Raw genomic sequence first — 19,522 nt, forward strand, 5'->3', positions numbered from 1 at the left:
AGAAATCCCACTTATTAACAAATGTACGTTCTACTGGAGGCAAAGCATGAGCTAATGGGTTTGGTTGGGTTTGAGGAATGGGTTGGGCAGCTACATTTGAATATGAACGTATTTTGGGAATAGGGGTGGGGCAAGGAATATTAGGGAGGAGAGTGTTTATAGGAATAGGGGTGGATTGGGTATTTGAAGGAAGAGGAGGGAATTGGGAGAGAGGGTGGGGGGGTAGGAGGAGAGGGAGGGAGGAAGCTAAACGGGTAAAGGAAGGGGGTGGGGTGGGATTAGGTTTAGGAATAGGGTCAGCTCTAACTCTAAGCTCGAAACTGAGCTATCCTATTTTTCGCCTTTCTTTGCGTCCCATCTACGTGGACAGAGGTACACCGTACATTAAAGCACGTCTTAAGTCTCATGGACTGACGGCACAAGTTCGGGTGAAAAAATGACAACCGACCTTTGAACATCCCTCCTTCCCATTGTACTTGTCAAGGCCGAACTTGAGAAGTTTTTGACACTATCTAGGGTGGTCAAACTGAAAGCCTATTCCTTCTTAAGGACAAGGCTGCTTCCGGTAAACAGGACAGACTAGAGGGCTTGTCCTCTAGGAGAGATTTTTTTTCTCTACAACTGTCTTTTTGTGCTCTATTTCAAGAGGAAATACTACTTCAACCTCTACATTGGTCAAATCAGTCGACTTCTCAATTACTGAGAGAGCCTGTTCTTCAAGCACCACCCTGGTTTCTTTGACCCAAGCAACTAAAGCGTCTATAATAAAGGGCTTATTGACTACGCAAGGATCCTTCCCTGCTAAGACCGAGGTTTTCTCCGAAGACGGGATTTGTACCCACGCCCTCTGGGGAACCATGTCATGCGTCTATAGGGTACATAGACCACTCAGCTACTGTGTGTCAAAATAATACTTCCTTTATTTCTTTTCCTTTTTTGACAAGCTTACAACTATTTTTATTCTTTTTTACAACATTTTCTATTTTTTACCATTTTTTGGCTGATTTCGCTACCTTTTTCTGCCGTTTTTGGCAAAATTTTGTACCTTCTAAGTAACCCTTTTGCTTTTTTTCCTACCTTTCTCTGAGACCTGATTATTATAGAATATTTCTGTATTAGCAGAAACCCCAAAATAACACATTTGCCCTGCCAAGGTTATCTTTTGGCAAGCCTCATAAAACGGGTTTGATAGAGTTGTTGGAGGGCGCTTTTTCATATTATATTTGGGCTAGCTTTTGAGTGAGTTCAATGGAAAATTTCTCATCTCCACCTTAACAGTCTTTTTCCTTGCAAAAACCATAAGAAATAATTTAGACGTGATTGATATATTGAATTCTGGCTCAAATGTGGCGCTCATATGGCTAATAGTTAACAACATTTGCTTGGATATTCCTGTTGGAATTCACAAAGGATTTTGAACCACTGTGGCAGAGGGGTAAGCTGATCATCCAAGAATCCAGCTTTAATGTCCCAATTTGGTGCGAAATTCGTTTCCCCTTAAACAACCAACTCTTTTGGTTCGGTTGACCCCCTCAAAAGCTAAAATCATCTTGTTTAAAGCTACTTACGCAGACCTTTCCTGCCTTTCCTGCCCACCTAATCGTTCTTTCAACAATTAAAGACTAATGTAAGCCTTTAAACTACAACCTTTCAGGTCGGTCTTACTCGAAAATAAGCCAATTCTTGAGTAATAGTCGATCCTATCTCAAGAACATGATAATCTGGCAGATTAAAAGGGGTTACATTTAGTTACAACATCCCTATGTAATCCTTCTGTTACATGGACATATTGGTCTTTCTGGGTCAGATCTGAGTCATCATATGAAAAGGCCAATTGTACATATTTGATCGAGGAACTCCATATATATACTTCAAATAAAGGTCGGAAAAAATAATAAAAACAAACCAAGGTTCAGTCTAGGTTCAAACATTATTACATTTATTGAAGGCAGTAATTACTTCCAAGAGATTCTCGCGAAACACACATTTTGAGAAAGTTTCATCATTCAAGTCTGGGAATATTTCTCGGGATTTCTCGCTCTCGCTTTCCCCGAGTGCCAATCTCTGTTTAGCCCTTTCCGGATGTCCCAAGGATGTCTTGGCCATTGGTCTGCAGGTTAAATCCCGAATATCCGACCCAAAGTTGCTATTGTGGCTTGTACGAATGGATTCACTTTGCTCGAAACAGGCTTGGTCTCGAATACCTGAATAAATTTTATCAGGCTGGCTTTTACGTCGTTAGAACCAGGAGTGACAGTCATGGGAGAGGCGACGAGAATATCGGAATATTGTGATGCTAGCTTGGATGGTTGAACGGCGGATCGGCCTGAGGTATGAGCTAGGCCCAAGGTATCTATCCTGCCAACTCTTGGGTCTTTATCAGCAAGTCAGTTGCCTGCTCAACCTCGAGGAGTTTGGTTCTGTCCACTGAAGAGAACCGAAGCCCGTTTAGTATTCAATCAACCAGATCAAGTTCATAAACAATTTCATTGTTATCAACCATGGTCAAGGTAAGTTCCCCAAACCTCAGAGATTTATTCTATGGCCGTCCTATGGATGTTCAAAGCTCGGTCTGATATTCCCAGTGGCTCATCCATCCATCCGTTCATTGTTTCCATTTCAGTGTTTCCTCATCTTGACATGTCTGTGTGTGTGTGCGTGCGTTAGTCAGGCTTTTCCTCAACCAGACGACACGGCCAATGTGATCGAGGTCGAAGATCCCGAGGCCAAGCGACACATCTTTGAAGCCTTCAAAACCAATGAGGGTCAGCGGTCCATCTTGTACGACAGTTTCCTGCCCGCCCCGCCCCGCTCGGATCGGATTGGAGGTGACTTTGAGATCGTGGTCGAGTCGGTGGAACTCGTGCTGACCAAGCCCCAGAATCCGGATCAGAAGCTCAAGGAAAAGGCCGAGGCCCGGCGAGCGAACGCCTGAGAACGCGTGTGCCCAGGGGTGGTACACACTGCATTGTGTGATATTTTTATTGAACAAAGTTTATGTAATACTCCAGTGTGGTTTTGGTTGTTCGTTTGTTTTCTGCCTTCCGCATGCCTTGATGATGAATGTTATTCCATATTGGCATTGTCCTGAGCTTCCTCGTCATCGTCGTCGTTGTCTTCGTCGTCATCCTCTTCGTTCTCTTTGTCGTCGGTGGTGCGCTTGTCCTCGGAGGCGGAACCTAGGCTGGCCGCAGCCTGCAAGTCACAAAATCAAAAAAAAAAACACATGAAAATTTCGATTTCGTCTCCGCAAGCGAAAGAGAATCTCGAATGGTTAGATCAGTTGGAGGGGATTGTAGCCATTTTTCAATCGGAAACAACTTGTCGGCACGAAAAAGCACGGAGGACAGATGATAGATGGATGGTATCTGTAACAACCTGCAATTTGAAATGCCGTCAAAATCAAACGACGAAACCGCAATTTCCCAGCGTTTCGAGACCGAACTCACGTTACACATCTTGGGCTAAGAGCATTCATTGGCCATTGCCCAAGCCCCACATCACCAGATAAAGAGCATCGAAAATATTAGAGATTTCAGACGGGGACGACCATGCCAAAGTTCATTGAACCAATCATTATGCCCCAAAAATGTTTCTTAGTTCATAACTGCATGCCACAGATGCTAGGCAATTAGAGTAAAGTAAAGGAAAGTAAGTACAAGTAAAAGTAAGGCCAGTACGATCCAGGGCCACGTTTCGTAGTCGTGATGAATCTTATACTTGAGGGCAGACAGACACAGTACCGTGTCAGCGTCATGTCGTCTGGTAGTAAAACTTTCCGCGAACTTCAAGCACAAAGGAGTGTTGATTTTGAGGGTTCCTGGGGACAGGTAACCCCGGCAGGACGACCAAGGCCAGGCCGCGCACCTAAACATGGGCCCACCCCAAACGCGAGACTTGGGGTGTATGCACCCCTCCGTTGGAAGAGGCATGGTTATTGGGTTGTGCGGGGGCAGGGGCAATGACTCTTTGATATGATAAGTGGGCCTTGATTGAGATTTCGCTGGTGGGTGGGGGTCCAAAATGGTGATCAGTGAGTGTTGTTGGCATGGCAAAAGCGGTGTCAACCGCCTGAGCTCGGTCCGACCGCGAGTTGCGTGACCTGTGTCTATGGATCGGATGGCGCTTGTCCGTGCCCAGTGTGAGGCTGAATGCATGTACCTTTTCCTTCTTGCGCTTGGCGTCCTCCTTCTTGCGGTTCTGTTGTCCCTTCCATTGGGAGAGGGCGATTTCTAACGGGTGGACGAATTTGTCGAACTCCATCTCCTGGATGGCGGCAATCACGTCCCCGCCCGTGATGGTCTTGCGATTGGCCTTGGCTGACACGTTGTTCGAGCAGGACGTGGCGTACAACACAAACACGGAAGCGGCTTTGGCGATGGCCGCGTTGGCTTCTTTCGACACCTTCACCTGCAATGAATGCCGCTTAATAACCATTAGCCAATCAATTTCAGAGCCCAGTCCGATGGGACGAGATATCGGGACTGCAGAGGATGCAAGGATGGATGAGCCAACCTTTTAGGTCATCAGTCCGTCAATCAGTTAGTGGGGTGGTGGTTCATGGGCTGAGTTTACTCACCTGGGTGGGCAGGGCTTCGCGCACGATGCGGTTGACCACGGCCGTGGGCAGATTCAAATCTTCGGGTCGCTCCGCCATCCTCGGAACACTTCAAACTGAATGGAGACGACTTGAGACTCTCCCGCCAAAGCAGACAATATCGCTTCTAGTGAGTGAGTGAGTGAGTGAGTGAGTGAGGCACGGTAAGGCACGGTGAGGGAGGCAAGGCAGTGCTGCCCGCTCGCAACAGGCTAAAAACGCCAGATGACCCCCCGAAAAACGCCAAGTCAAGACATTCACCGCTAAATATATTTTAAAAAAGGGCCAGGAAAAGGCCATTCTAGGGCACATCAATGTACAATCAGATGCCTTTCTGCATGAGTTGAATTTCCTAGCCTTCCGTTAACTATTTGTGTCATACACAGAACTTGCTGTCACCACCGACTATTATAACCAGACATTTCAAGATTGTGGAGCGTAAATTAGCCGAGTGGCAGATGTTTTACCCTACTCTGTGGCTTTCACAATTTAATTACAGTGAAACATTGCATCTCATAAAGCAGAACTATGGTTCAATTTTTTAGTGGATGTAGAGGTGTCCTGTTTGAACATTTTTCACACATAAAATGTGAGTGACGTGGCATCTGTTGAAAATCATAGTCCACCTTCAAGCATTTTAGAATCTATGACGGAAAAAAGTTTTTCGACTCTGAAAGCTTTCATATTGGCCCTCCATGTTTGTCTATGGTTTGGTTTTTCGAAAGAGGCTAAACAGGAGGGGGACATTGTTGAAATGCTGAAACAAGTGAAAATTGTGTTCATATGGTCATACCTCGATTTCAGTAAGAAAAAATGCATTGCCGTTGTGCCACATCTTATGCATTTATTGAGATGGCCATCATGAAAAAAATGATTGCCTCTGAAATTGAAAACATTAACTTGAAAACCTCTATTGAAACAGTAACGTATGTACTCTATTTGCACTAAACCCAGAGCTATGTTATTTGTAGAGAGATGAATTGATGATCATACAAGTGAAGCATGCTTCACAATTCAAACGCGTCAATTTGTGCCCAAAAGTGTGCTGTACATTAATCAATTGCTCTGAAGTATGAAAAGGAAAGTGCGATGAGATAAAATTGCCGAGGAACAACTTGCCTTCTTGCAAAGCATCCTCAAAGCTTTGGAAACATATGCCAATTCCTTCGATATTTGGGTCTATCCGTCAATGTTGAAAATTTTCCCGTTCAAAACGGCCAGAAAACGGCCAGATTCATCTTCCCCGCCAAACAGAATCTAAAAACTCCAGAAGTAGCAAAACCTGGCGGGCTAAACCCCCCATCTGGCAGCACTGAGGTAGGGACTAGGGCCTAGTTGGAACTAGCCAGGAAAAGAGGGAGGCAATAACAACAAACAACAATTATAATACTTGTCGGCGGTTAGCAAGCAATAGAATAAGTAATAGCGTGGATGGATACTAATTTAGGGAACAATCAGACCATCGCATCAACCAGTTAGACAGACACGACATAGAGGAGACTTAAGATTTATCTATTGAACAACGGTTATTATTAGCATCTAAATGTTACCCCTTTTAAAAAATTTCTCAGGGTACCCCGGGATCTACATTCACATTTCTCATCTAACCTAGTAGTGATGAGACGATGCGAACCTTTTCAAGCCTCATACTTGCTGATACAAGGCTTGGTTCAAGCCTGCTTGAAGCTGGCCATGACGCCGATGGCTGCCAGAAGGCGACAAATCCATCGTCCAAAGGTGCTCAGCACTATAATCACCTATACCTTATTTCTTTATTCAATGTCATGAAACCAACGCCCATTTCTTTTGATGTGGTCTAAAATTTTCAATTCAAATTACACTTTTGGTAGAACAAGCCTTCTAATGATCAAGGGTGAGGCTCTGATTGGCTCTTTTCTAATGCGCAGTCTTATTTTTGGTCAATGGTCATGCTGTGAAAACTATTGAAGTTCCTCTGATGCAGTTTGAGCCAACACAATAATCGCCAGCACAAGAAATGCCAGCACAAGAAATGCCAGCACATTTTTAGAAACATATTTTCCTGCCACTTCCATTTATACACATGCAGCTAGATTTATTTTCATATTTTCAGTGGCAAGGGCAAAACAAAACACAATTTATTTTACATTTATGTACAAACACATTTAAACAGTTGTGCTGGGTAATTTTGGAAAAAACAGAGCTTGATCAATTCGCGAATTAGCCATCAATCACCTTGGTCAAGTGGGCTGAAGTTTTGATGGCGTATGATTGTTTTCCTTGGTCCTTGACCTGGGATCAAAGCTATGAAACCGAGATCAATGCGGTAACTTACAAGTCAAGTGCCTGCAATCATGACAATCGCACTAACAAGCAAGTGCTAATGGAAAAAGGGCAAGTAGCAAGTACTGATGTGAAGCAAGCACTGATAAGGCAACTAGTCCAATGCTTAGGAACTTGCCCAAACTTGTGTTTGTACACAAAACACTTGAGGGGAAAATGGTGCTTCTTTCAATTTCTTTCAATTGAGCACAGAGGTTCCTTTTGGGTTTGATGTGAGATCCTTGGGTGGTTCCAAAACTTTAAGTAAAGAAAAACAGATGAAACAAGAAAAATGGTTGCCAAATTGGACAAAAAAAAAATTAAATGGTGTATTAAATGGCACAAAAGAAAAGTTTTATGAAGTCACTCTACAAAATGGACAGGGTTAATAAATGTCATCAGGCAACATTCAGCTTTTCTCTCAATACTCGTAAAGATGTATTTTGATGTGAACAAAACAAGATGAACTAAGTCTGTGTTGTGTATTTCAATGATTTGTGTCGTTGCTCCTCTTTGTATGGACTTGTTTAATTCCCGTGAGTATGTTCCGAGTCTACAATTAGGCCAATTATTTCGTTCGATCAGTTGTACACTGCCCATGGATCAATAAATGTCTTCTAACCATTATCTCAGTTTCTGCGTCGCTAAATAGATATGGTTTGGTCTATTTTATGAAAGAATTCGGTTGTAGATCGCAAAAGTATCAAATGCAACTTAAAACTAACTTAATGAGTGACTTTTTTGCTTTCCTCTAATATTCGTAGGGAATATTGATCCGGTAACATCTTTCAAGTCAGACTTGGACAAATTTTAGATAGGCTTCCAGATCAACCCTACATTCAAGGACTAGCTCATATAAAGATTAAAAGATAATAAATAGACCATTTCATTTAAATAGTACTAGGGATTACATTCCCTGTAGCGGTTATAAGCCCGTGAAAACTAACCCCCCCAAAAAGTGTTAGTAGCACTTTCAGTAGCAATTTCATTAGCATATGCTTAGCCACTAATTAGCTGTTGCATGTTGCATGATCCCGCTTTATGTCAAAACTAGCCAGCAAATACTCTGCCTATACCAAGGTAAGAAAAGCATGATTTACAGGCTCGTTATCCCCTTAACTGTCTAAGATTCTTTTTAGCACTTTTTCACTGACATTCTAGCTTTCGTACTTCCAACTGAACCCAAATGGGGACGGCCCGATCCTGAGAAACCGGTAGATCTGGCTGAACTGGCCGAGTTCTGACAATATTTGTACACACTGACACAGATCACAAAACTGGAATAGAGCTGGCTCGAAGACTCCCCGTCGCCTTGGGCCTTGACTACCGTTGAATTATGAGCTTATGATAACTTATACAGATACTCAAACTTCAGCACTGGCTATTGTATACGCGACCATTGGAATCTGAATCGCTTAGAATGTCCAATATTGGACGTAACTAGCTGGGATTTCCTTTCGGTTCGGGCCGATGTCAGTGAGGATCCACCCCTTTCAATCTTAATGGGGCAGTGTTTCCACTAACAAGGCTTCAGGAGCGACTTTCCTCGGTTTACCCATGGACCCTGAGGAGAATCATGCCCTGAAAATGATGGACTTCCCATCCATGGGATGGAGCACCTGGCTTTTTTTCTGGGCGAAAAGACCCATTAGTAACAGACTCATAGTTTACCTCATCATGTTTACGATCTTAGGTCGAATTTAATTCTTCCAGGGTCACGTTTCAAATGGTGTCTGTTAGGCAACACTGAGCTGAGGGCCGGGTAACGTTGCCTTTCATCCCGAATGGGGAGAGTCGCCGGATTGTCGGTCCGGGAGCCAGACAAGTCCGAATTTCGGAACACGAGCGCCCAATGATGACCCGCCCGGGGCAGAAGGCTAAGTGGAAGATTGACGGCTCAGACTGAAAAAAAAATATCCGGTCTAGTCCCCAGGCCGGTTTATGAGCATCCCATGGACGTGAATGTGTGAGCTGAGCGGCCCTGTCGACTGGAGCGGTTATGGTGGGTCAGAGGTCATGGGTCATGAGGTGGGTTTAGAGCGTTGTTAGGCTTGAGTCTCCCAGGCATGAGGAGAGGGGGGCTAGGGCTCCTGCCCGCCCCATATTCCGCATTGAGTTGTCCCCCTGAACTTCTGGTCTTTTATCATAGGGACTGAGTGGCAACGCTGACTGGAATTTGGAACATTGTTCTGATGGAGTGATGGATGCTGCTGCTTATTTCGGCTGCACACTCTGTCTGTCTGTCTGTCTGTCTGTCTGTCTGTCTGTCTGTCTGTCTGACTGACTGAGTCCGTCAGATCGTCGTTGTTCTGGATTCTGGAGTTCTGGACTAAAGGGACTAAAAGACAGGAGCAGAGCTCGACTCGATCGAATCTGGACATCTGAACTGGAGGTGTGGCGCCTCTCCACGTCCTAGACGACAATCCCCAGGATCAAGTGCCATCCAATACGGCTCACGGCCTGAAAAAGTCTGACATCGGCTCGGTCTTGCGCTCTTTTTCCCTCCCTGGATTGATGTCCGGGTGGGCGAGAGGAGGGAACCCTCCCATCCATGTCCTGCCCATCCCCCCGATCCCTCAGCCGCCACCCAACCCCTGGTCTCTGTCGGATTTGATCGATGATCCCTCCATGGACATGAAGAGTCGCCCGTGAACGTCTGGCCGCCAATCCGAGCCGTGATCAGCTGGACGGGCTGGCTGGAAACGGGGTTGATCGCTGGGGCTGTGTTTAACCCAGTTCACCCCGGCCAGCAGAGGCCAGACCAACGCCCACTGACTGACTGAGATAGCGGGCCAATAGTCAGCCAGTCAGCCGGGTGGGTCCCAATCTACACCGGATCTATTCCGCAGACCGGTTGGGTCCGGCCCAGTGACTTCCGGCTTGAGAAGATGAGGTCAGTTTGGGCCTGAAACCCTCGGGGCCGTCGTGTAGCCCCCGGTCTGGGGCTGGTCCCGCCCGCCGTGCCGACGCCCTCATGGGCGCCCAACCCGGCAAAGAGGCCCGACCGGCCTCGGCTCAGGGCGGTATAGTGGCCACGGGTGGACCCGGCGCCCCTTTGCCGCCCACACCTGGCTGGCCCGCTGGAACCGAATTGTCCGGCTCGGCTGGTCCTTTAAAAAGCCGGAAGAACGCCGGGGGCCGGGTGGGGGCTGGGCCCAGTGGTACCCGCTATCCCGGCGGCAGCGGTGGGTCCGCGTCCCTCCGCTCGGGCCCGCCGGCCGGCCCAGGCAGTGGCTATGGCGGTTTGATGCCGGGGCCCGAAGACGGGAGCGTGGGTTTGAGCCCTTTGCCCCTGATGAGTCAACGACACGCCCCGGCCACTCCGGGTAAGTCAAAGGGTCCGGTTATGACCGGGTATATCTGTGATGGCCGCGTGGGTAGTTTTCACATGACAATTTGGCGGACTAAAGCAGCCCGACCCATTGATCTATGTCCATCTCGGTGATGGTGGGTCTGGGCTCCACATACTCAATGTCCAGACCTGACCATGCCCATCAAGCAATGTACGTATAGATTGTGAGCTAAACGTACTCCCTGTCTAGGGTAACCCCAGCCCCCGAATTCGTCTCCAGATTGCACTCACTTCTCTTCAGATCCACTGGCTTAATATGGCCGGGCGGGGGGTCCCGAATTCTGAAAGTGTGCCAATCGCGACATGGGGAGGCCAGTCAGTCACCCACTGATCGCGCAATGGCTCCAACCCAGTAATGGACTCGAGCACGGTTCGTTGCCCCATGACATTTGAACACCACCTTCCCCAGTTTTCAGACTAGATTTTTCGATTTCCCCCCTTACAATGTCAATGATTGAACTGAGCATTGAGGAGTGATCCTGATTGGTTCATGCTTCTTCTTTGTCTCGTTTCAGAAGGCATGCTGAAGCATCGCCCTTTGCCCGAGATCCCACCCGACGAAATGAGTGTCCGCGATAGCGGATCCGCCGGGGGCGGCTACTCCTTGGACGGCTCCATGCGTTGGACCAGTCGCGAGAACTTGCTCATATCCGCCACCGACGAAGACCCTCAGCTCTTTGTGGCTCTCTATGATTTCCAATCCGGCGGCGAGAATCAACTCTCGCTCAAGAAAGGTGAGTCTTCCCAAGTGTTGGTCCACCCACACCCCGTGAGGGCTATGTTCAACCCGGGTTCTGATTGCGATTCTTAGGCGAGCAAATCCGAATCCTCGGCCACAACAAATCGGGCGAATGGTGCGAGGCCCATTCGGCCTCAGGCTGCGTAGGCTGGGTGCCCACCAACTATGTGACGCCCGTGAACTCGCTCGAGAAACATTCCTGGTACCACGGGCCGATCTCGCGGAACGCCGCCGAGTATCTCCTGTCTTCGGGGATCAACGGGTCGTTCTTGGTGCGTGAGAGCGAGTCTTCCCCCGGTCAGCGGTCCATCAGTCTGCGCTACGAAGGCCGTGTGTACCACTACCGCATCCAGCAGAGCGAGGACGCGGCCTTTTTCGTAACGGCGGAATCGCGCTTCCGTACCTTGGCCGAGCTGGTTCACCACCATTCCATGCACGCGGATGGACTCATCACGCAATTGTTGTACCCGGCCCCGAAGCGGGATAAGCCCGCCCTGTTTGCATTTAGTCCCGAGACCGACGAGTGGGAAATGGATCGGACGGACATTGTGATGAAACATAAATTGGGCGGCGGCCAATATGGCGACGTGTATGAGGCCGTTTGGAAGCGATACAACGTCACGATTGCGGTGAAAACCTTACGGGTGAGTTTCTCTATATATATCTATCGACCCAAGTTAACGAAGGGGGAAGATGCTCATCGCCGTCTTTTTCATGTCTTTTGTCTGGCAGGAGGACACCATGAAGTTGTCCGATTTCTTGGAGGAGGCGGCCATCATGAAGGAGATGAAACACCCCAATCTGGTCCAACTGCTAGGGGTCTGCACCCGTGAGCCCCCGTTCTATATTGTCACGGAGTTCATGTCCAGGGGGAATCTCCTAGACTACTTGAGGAACGCCAATCGCCTCGAGGTCACCGAGGTCGTCCTCATGTACATGGCCACGCAAATTGCCGCGGCCATGAGCTACTTAGAGTCGCGCAACTTCATCCATCGCGATCTGGCCGCGCGCAATTGCCTCGTGGGTGAAAACCACGTGGTGAAAGTGGCGGATTTCGGCCTGGCTCGCCTCATTCGCGACGACACGTACACGGCCCATCCCGGAGCCAAATTCCCCATCAAGTGGACGGCACCCGAGGGTCTGGCCTACAACAAGTTCACCACCAAATCTGACGTCTGGGCGTTTGGCATCCTGCTGTGGGAAATTGCCACCTACGGCATGTCACCTTATCCCGGAGTGGAACTCACTGACGTGTACCAGCTCTTGGAGTCGGGCTATCGCATGGAATGCCCTCCCGGGTGTCCCAGCCGCGTGTACGAGCTTATGCACAAATGCTGGAATTGGGAGCCCGACCATCGGCCCACCTTCCTGGACATCCATTACTCGATGGAGAACATGTTTCAGGAATCCTCCATCACTGACGAAGTAGAGAGGCAATTGGTCCACGGGGGCGGGAGCGGCTTGAGTGGCGGAATGTCCACCCCTCAGCTACCCAACAAAAAGGCGCGAACTGGATCCTCGTCCTCGGCCAAACAGAGCATCCCGGATTTTGAGATGCCCTTGCCTGCGGGCTCACCCCGGACCGGATCTGCTCACGCCATGGAGCCCGAGGCTCCCATGTCCTCCACACCCATGCTGTCTACATTTGGAGGGGGTTCCTCGCTCCAACGAGGTCCCCCGCCCACCAAGAACAGCACGGTGAACAGTTCGCAAACCAACGAACCCCTGATGTCCTCTCAGGGCATTTTGAGCACCAAAAGTACCGTGGTTCAATTAAGGCGGAACACGAACAAGAAGGGCCGACAAGCTCCCACGCCTCCACGAAGGACTAGGTAAGGGCCCGGATTTCTAGTTGACCAGGGTTGGTCGAGGTTGGGTTCTTTTTTCCTAATTCCCAATGATCAAATGCTTGGACATTTTCAGCTCATTTCGGGATAGCACCTTCACCGATGGTGATCCCGAGGGTTCCGACATGGATCCGAACGGTAAGCTTAGTTTTGTGCTCGTTTATCAATTGCTTTTTCTTCTCTTTTTTTTTACGTTTTCAAACGCTTGTTCCTTGTTAACCTCCTTGCCACATCCTCATTTTTAAATTGTTGTTGTCTTTGAAGGATATCACCGTGATTTATCAACCTTGGCCAGCCAAGAATACGACGAGAGCGAAGAAGATCAATTGGAGGCGCAAAACCAAATGGGCGTATCCACCTTCGCCCCTAGGGTTTCGAATAATCCACCTCAACAGCAGCAGCAGCAACAACAACAACAACAACATCAACAATTCCGACGTGCCAATAACCGAAGTCTGGAATCCTACCGCCAACACCAGGAGCGATCCAGGGCCAAACCTAGTAGCCACAGTAGCAGCAAGCCGCAATCCCCCAAGGACAACAGCTCGTCCTCCGGATCCCCTCGATCTTTGGCCCATCACCAACGTAACAGAAAGGACATCCAGGTGGGTGCCCTAGACGAGCACAATCTGAAGAGGGCGGTCCATCGCTACGGCACTTTGCCCAAAGGTGCGCGAATCGGAGCCTATCTTGAGTCGTTGCGTCAATCCGGAATGACCCCGGAGCCCGTGGTGGAACAGGGTGTGGAATCCGATTCCGTGTTGGAAAACCGAAGTCTGATCGACGGTGGCGACAACAGTCTCGAGCGAATCGCTCACAATGCTCAGATGTTGCGATCCAATTCCTCCCATGGGGGATTCAGCTCTGCCAATCGGGCTTCGCCTAATCCCCGACCAAGTGGCTCCATTGGGCCTCGTCGTCCAGGTGACTCGACCTCCCCTCTGCGAGGAGCCACAGCTGAAGGGCTAGACTCTTTGTATCACCCAGGAGAGGTGGCCAGCCCGCCCGATGGGAGGGAACGCCCGCGACCGTCGCCTCGCTCTAAACGGAAGGATTCGAACAAAGAGAACTTGCCCGATAAATTCGAGAAAGGGGTCATTTCGTCGGAATCCGAGAGCGAGATGATTCCTCCGCCGACAAAAAGCTCCATATCACCCATTTCCGAAGCCAGAACCTGGGAGAGCCCCATAGTGGGCAGTTTGTCTAGCTCGGGCTCGGCGGCATTTGAGAGTGAAGGCCGCATGAATCGATCCACATTTAAGCCTCACCCCGGGGACAATCCGGAACACATGAAGTCCCTCAAAGGTGCCTTGGGCCTCAAACTGGCCGACGAGCTGCGGACTGCCCATGACAATAAGCCAAAGATGCAAAACGGTCAGAAGAAAGCGTCCTCCTCCAGGCCCGCCTCTAAGGGTGAACCCAATACATTGCTGAACAACCCGGAAAACGGCTCTCATCATCCTGCTACTCAACTGGTCTCCGAACTCTCCGAATCTCTGCGATCTCGTGCCAAGAGTCCCATCCCGCCTGAGCGGAAAAGTCATAAGGTCAGTAATAATCCTCATACCCAAAGCAGCTCGGCCGAAAAACCGGGCTCTGCCTCCTCTTCATCATTGCCAACCCAAACTCAAACTGGGTTTGGCGTCGGATCAGCTCCATCTCCTTCTCCTCCTCCTCCTCCTGCCCACGAGATCGACTTCAAGGCCAATTTGCGAAAGGTCAAACGCGGAGAGGACCCCAATAGGAAAGAGGCTGTGTCCAAGACGGACTCGCACGAGGTGGATTTCAAGTCCAACTTGAAAAAGGCCAAGCCCACCGAATTGGCCCCTACTCCCACAGCCGAGGACTCGGCCGCCAAAGGCATCGTCGACTTCAAAGCCCGATTGAAGAAGGCGAACACTTCCCACGAAGCAAAGGCTCCCAATGCACTTGATCATGCGTCCCCAGAATCAGATCCCATGGACTTAAAGGCGAGGCTGAGAAAGGTATCTGGGCCCAAAACTGCCCCTCCCAGTCATAGCAGTGTGGGCTGCACCTCGGCAACCCCTCCCGCGCCTAATAAATCCGACGAGATGGCCAGTTTGAAGGAAGCTCCGGAAGACGACCCCGAGCCCCACGACGATCCCACCAATGAAGACAAGCGCAAGAGCACCGGCTCAATTTCATCCCTGCGGAAGATGTGGGAGTCTTCGGAGCAATCCTCTGGTCGGAAGAAGTCCTCGCCCACCAACGAGTCCCACAATCCGGCGGGGTCGCCCACATCCGCCGATGGCAATGAAAAGACCACCGTCAAGTTTGAGAAGCGGGTGTGGCCTCCAGTGCCCAGCACCGAGACCGAGAAACCCATGGTCCCTGTCAAACCCACCATGAAGCCTACCTTGGCCCCGCCCACCACCAAGCCACCCAAGGAGCCGGGTGTGAAGCCCCCGCCTAAACCGGCCGCGAAACCCACCTTATGCAACAACATCTACGCCGCCCCTTCCACCGTCACAAGACCCAAGCCCAGTGTGGCCCACAAGCCCGTCGTGTTGGGGCGCAATGCTACTGCCGCCGCCACGTCCACGGGTTCATCTACTTCCGGGGCAGCTGCAAGCGCGACGTTGCCCTCGTCCTCGGGAGCGCAGATGGGTGGATCGTCGAATTCGGGTTTGGGGAGCGATCGGGAATCCCTGCTTGAATTGTCGGTCACGTTAGGCGGGAAACTGTCCACGGCCAAACGCGACTCTCCGCTCACGTCGAGCACCCTTAAGCAGCTGAATACGCAAGTGGGCACATTTCATTCCTCGTGTGCCAATTACTTGGATCAAGTGCCCGCCACAGGGCGGTTCCGCTATCGGTCTCTGTTAAACAAGCTGGAGGAACAGTCTCGCGAGCTGCAAGACCTTCAAGCTTCCGGCACCAATACCCAAATAGTCAATGATATTCAAACCACAGTCAGAGATTTGGTCACAGTCATCCAGCGATAACAAGCTGTTCCTCCTTGTCCTATTACTATTTATTGTCGGTCCATCTTCTGATGGCGTCTTGCCCGTGTTCTGAGCCGTCGTACATACCTGATCAGGCACACCCCATGGCACCCTGATGGCACCTTCATTGCGCTGTCATGTGGTACATTGTCATGGTCAAGGGGTCCGCAGACATTTCCGCCTATGTACATACCTACTTCATGACACTATTTGTAGATGGTCGATTTTCTCCCGAATTGGACACTTTTCACCATTGGGGAGCCGACTCAACTGCCAGTCATCCAGAATCCCTCTTCCCATGGCCTACTTGAACTTGGGAGGAAATGACGTCTGCGTGGGTGGTGGCTGCTATTTCATCCTGAAGTTACTTCTAGTCTCGTTTTTCAACACACCACGCCCACCCGCCCCCCTTGTCATTTTCGTCTTTTCTCAAGTTTCGCTCCGCCACATTTTAACACCTTGATTTTACGAAAGGGCTCAATATCCTACGCGTTTTTTTGTCGTCCTTGCCTGTCAAAATTTGATTATTTTTGCATTTCGTTGTTACGTCTTTGCGCTTATTTGTGTTCAAATGACCATTGTGATTATTTTTTTACTTTTATCTTCGCACCTTTTCCATTCAAAACCGTCGAGATCTTGCCTAAGGAATGACGATTGATGTACTCAATGCATTATAAAAAAGTGAGATTTGGGGGTGAAGCGAAATACTCGGATGATTCCAATCCAAATCATTTATTTCAACCATCCAATGCCCCCAAGATATATCAACATAACCACCGGTTGAGAACCATCCTTGATTCCATGATGTATCCGAAAAGCAGGACTGGCCTTGAAGATGGTTCGGCTGGTTCAAAGCTGTCCATTCAAACACACCCAGCAATAGTTTACCGCTAAACTTCCCATCCTTACCTTTCGTTGTCGATACCTATTCCGTGATCAATGTACGATTCAACTCTCGCATCAGAACGAGCAGAGGGATGAAAGTAGCGCCATGTTCATACGCCAAATAAAAACCATGATGAATAACCACCTGCACGCGTTCAATCATTTATCTTACAAAGATTATAAAGAAAAACCAGGCATAAGTAGTGATTCCAGCACAAACATTAGGCGTTGGGTTCATCGGAACTGGAGGGCTCTAATCGGAACTATCTATATCAGAACATATGGGACCCGTTCCAAAATTAGTCATATTCAACTTGGTTTTCAGAATGGCCGATCGATGTATTGTGTTACGAGACAGACTTCGAAACAACTGGTTAAAGATTAATCTCAAGCATTAGCCCATCCTTGAGGCCCAGACTTGACGGCGGCCTTATTGTTGCATGGTCTACTTTTACACAATCGACGGCAAGGTTGGTTCGGCTGTGATCAGCTTACCCAATGTCTGTACCGTTTTCTCAATCAATCAGCCCTTGGTGTAAACTGTTGAAACAAAGTTGAATCGATACATCGCACAAATACCTCTCTTGCTTGAAAGATTCAATTCAATGTTATATGTGGTTTTGTAATTGTCTGTTGCTTCCTTACCTATTGGTCATTTTATAGTTCTTATCTACCGGTTTTCTTACCCAATGTTGTTACAAGTCGCTACAACAATCGAACAATCATCTGATTTTCGACCCAATTAGTTAGCATTTACCAATATTAGTCAAATGCACGATACCCATCATCTATTTGTGCTTGTAAAGGACAAACCAATGTTACATTCGTTTTGCCCTCCCTCTCAGCCAACCCGTTTGATCCTTCAGCTAGCCCCAAAGAATGGGGGGAAAACGTTCAGGGTCTCAAGTGGACATGTTGGTCAATAAAAACAAACCCATTGCTTAGTTCTTTCTGGCCCGTTTCCAGTGAATAGTGGGCCATGAACACACAAAAACTTTTTCCCTGCTAATGCATATGATGATAGGAGTCATTGGATGTCTCCAAAAGGGTGATAAAAACCATCACTCGAAGGATCCTCTAATGTGAAAAAAAATATGTGCCCAGAAGCAACCGACAGAATAGGCTCTCAATATTTCTAATAAACGTTCAGGTTTTCTGACCAGTCGAGGCAGAATCCAAAGACAAAAATTTCAGCCAACGACGCACGCAAGTCATCTGGCCCCAAGAAGCTCAGTGCGAGCTTGTTCCAAATCAATCATTGGGTTGCAGATTTTATTGTGCTCATAAATGAACGACGACCCAGGAACGATCGAACAATTATTGACGACTCCAGAGGCTGGGATCTGCCAAAATGAACCCCGCACAATATAATGTCTTGATTTGAATGGCCCCATTTGGCGGTACCTGGGTCGGCTAAGCCCGACCCACTGACCGTGGGGAATAATAATGGGGTTGTTAAAATTTTATCTGGAAAGAGATGTTCGGACGACGCGAAAGAAGGTGGTGGTAGTCGAGATTTTTATGACCCCGTGACTGTCGGAATTTGCTTGTTGAGCCAGATTCGTTCTAATTTTCATAAAACAAGTTCAGACACCGAACATGGCTTAGAGATTACTACCGCACCTGCAAAGACAATCTTTATTTCAACTCATAGAAAGTCAAAGAACTGCACAAAATATCATCAATTGCCGTTACAATAGCATTTTCAAGAAAAGATGCAATGACTTATGACTGACAGCTACCATTGAATGTCAAGATCGTGCATTACTAGTGCTGGGGCGAGTGTGGCAAAAGTCGGACTCGTGCGAGTCTTTTGACCCTTTGATTTTTTTGTCGGACTCGAGTCTTTTACTAGGGGTTAGGTAAAGCAAAAGGACTCTTCTTGAGAAATTTGAAGAACGAGTCCGGACTCGATTCCCTTCTAAAAGACTCGAGTCCGGACTCGCTCAGCTCTATTCATTACTTAGATCTCAACAATAAGTAAAACACATTTTGTCAAGATCCTACCAAATTATAGAAGCCAAGATCCATATTCTCAAAACAGTTCATTTAGTGGAAGTCAAATATCTACATTAGATTAGGGTAATGAGTGGTTTGGAATTGAAAATTGGCCAATTAGTAAGTCAAAAATATAGGCACTTGCAACTACATCCCCCAAAACTGCGATTGATTACATATCAAACTATTCTCCCATCTTTGCTTTAATTTAGCCACTTCGATCATCTTTTTAGATACAGAAAGGAGTTTAAGGTGCGAGTTCGGAAATGACTTCATGGGCTAAATCATGAACCACTAAAGAATGGATGGGGATGACAGGGTTTAAATTAACAATTTGAAAACGAGTGAACATATCACCTTTTTACTTTATATCGAACTAGCCCAGGTCGTTGCTATTACAAATTTCAAATTTCTGCGCAATCAAGCTAGTTGGTTTAAAGTTTTGCCCTCTCAAATCACCGTACATAAAAGGGTACATAATGAACGATTAAACACTCTCCTGGGAATCAACTAAACAACAAGAAAGAAAAAAAAGAAAAGCTAAAAAGAAAATTGCCCTTTCATCAATGAAGAGTTACATGGTGAGGTATGAAAGGATTTAGCTTATTAACCAATCAAATGAGGATGATAATTAAATATGCAGCGAAGCTGTTCGAAGCGGACATCCCCTAGACAGACAAAGGGGGGGGGAAACTGGGATCGAACCCATATAACTCGGTCGCGCGTTAGTCAACTGCGTTACCACCGCACCATCTCTCATTAAAGGCACTTCATTTTATATAATTTTTTTGTTAAGTGGTTCGTTTCAAAGTTATGTAGCTGACCATGAGCAAGCCT

The 19,522-nt window shown here is 48.0% G+C and overlaps 3 protein-coding genes across 5 annotated transcripts; 2 read left to right on the forward strand and 1 right to left on the reverse strand.

Moving 5' to 3' along the window:
- The first annotated feature begins 1,945 nt into the window (after nucleotides 1–1,945).
- LOC131889164 (uncharacterized) lies at nucleotides 1,946–3,010 on the forward strand. Its single transcript, XM_059238193.1, has 2 exons — nucleotides 1,946–2,510; nucleotides 2,624–3,010. Exons 1-2 carry the CDS (start codon nucleotides 2,502–2,504, stop codon nucleotides 2,933–2,935), a joined length of 321 nt encoding a protein of 106 aa, XP_059094176.1. The 5' UTR covers nucleotides 1,946–2,501; the 3' UTR covers nucleotides 2,936–3,010.
- On the reverse strand, nucleotides 2,945–4,737 carry LOC131889163 (DNA polymerase epsilon subunit 3-like). Its single transcript, XM_059238192.1, has 3 exons — nucleotides 4,580–4,737; nucleotides 4,162–4,410; nucleotides 2,945–3,195 (listed from the first exon to the last, which is right to left on the reverse strand). Exons 1-3 carry the CDS (start codon nucleotides 4,655–4,657, stop codon nucleotides 3,067–3,069), a joined length of 456 nt encoding a protein of 151 aa, XP_059094175.1. The 5' UTR covers nucleotides 4,658–4,737; the 3' UTR covers nucleotides 2,945–3,066.
- Nucleotides 4,738–9,194: 4,457 nt separating this feature from the next.
- On the forward strand, nucleotides 9,195–16,831 carry LOC131889157 (tyrosine-protein kinase Abl-like). Of its 3 annotated transcripts, none has more exons than XM_059238181.1 (6): nucleotides 9,195–10,224; nucleotides 10,766–10,984; nucleotides 11,062–11,633; nucleotides 11,722–12,821; nucleotides 12,928–12,974; nucleotides 13,101–16,831. In XM_059238181.1, the coding sequence occupies exons 1-6, from the start codon at nucleotides 9,873–9,875 to the stop codon at nucleotides 15,800–15,802; spliced, it is 4,992 nt and encodes a 1,663-aa protein (XP_059094164.1). In that variant the 5' UTR covers nucleotides 9,195–9,872; the 3' UTR covers nucleotides 15,803–16,831. The 3 variants fall into 3 exon arrangements, with proteins under 3 accessions (XP_059094164.1, XP_059094163.1, XP_059094162.1); XM_059238180.1 differs by having other exon boundaries at nucleotides 10,769–10,984; nucleotides 12,913–12,974; XM_059238179.1 differs by having other exon boundaries at nucleotides 9,196–10,224; nucleotides 12,913–12,974.
- The last annotated feature ends 2,691 nt before the right edge of the window (nucleotides 16,832–19,522 follow it).

The sequence above is a fragment of the Tigriopus californicus genome, chromosome 10, assembly GCF_007210705.1.
Source record: "Tigriopus californicus strain San Diego chromosome 10, Tcal_SD_v2.1, whole genome shotgun sequence".
Classification (NCBI taxonomy): domain Eukaryota; kingdom Metazoa; phylum Arthropoda; class Copepoda; order Harpacticoida; family Harpacticidae; genus Tigriopus; species Tigriopus californicus.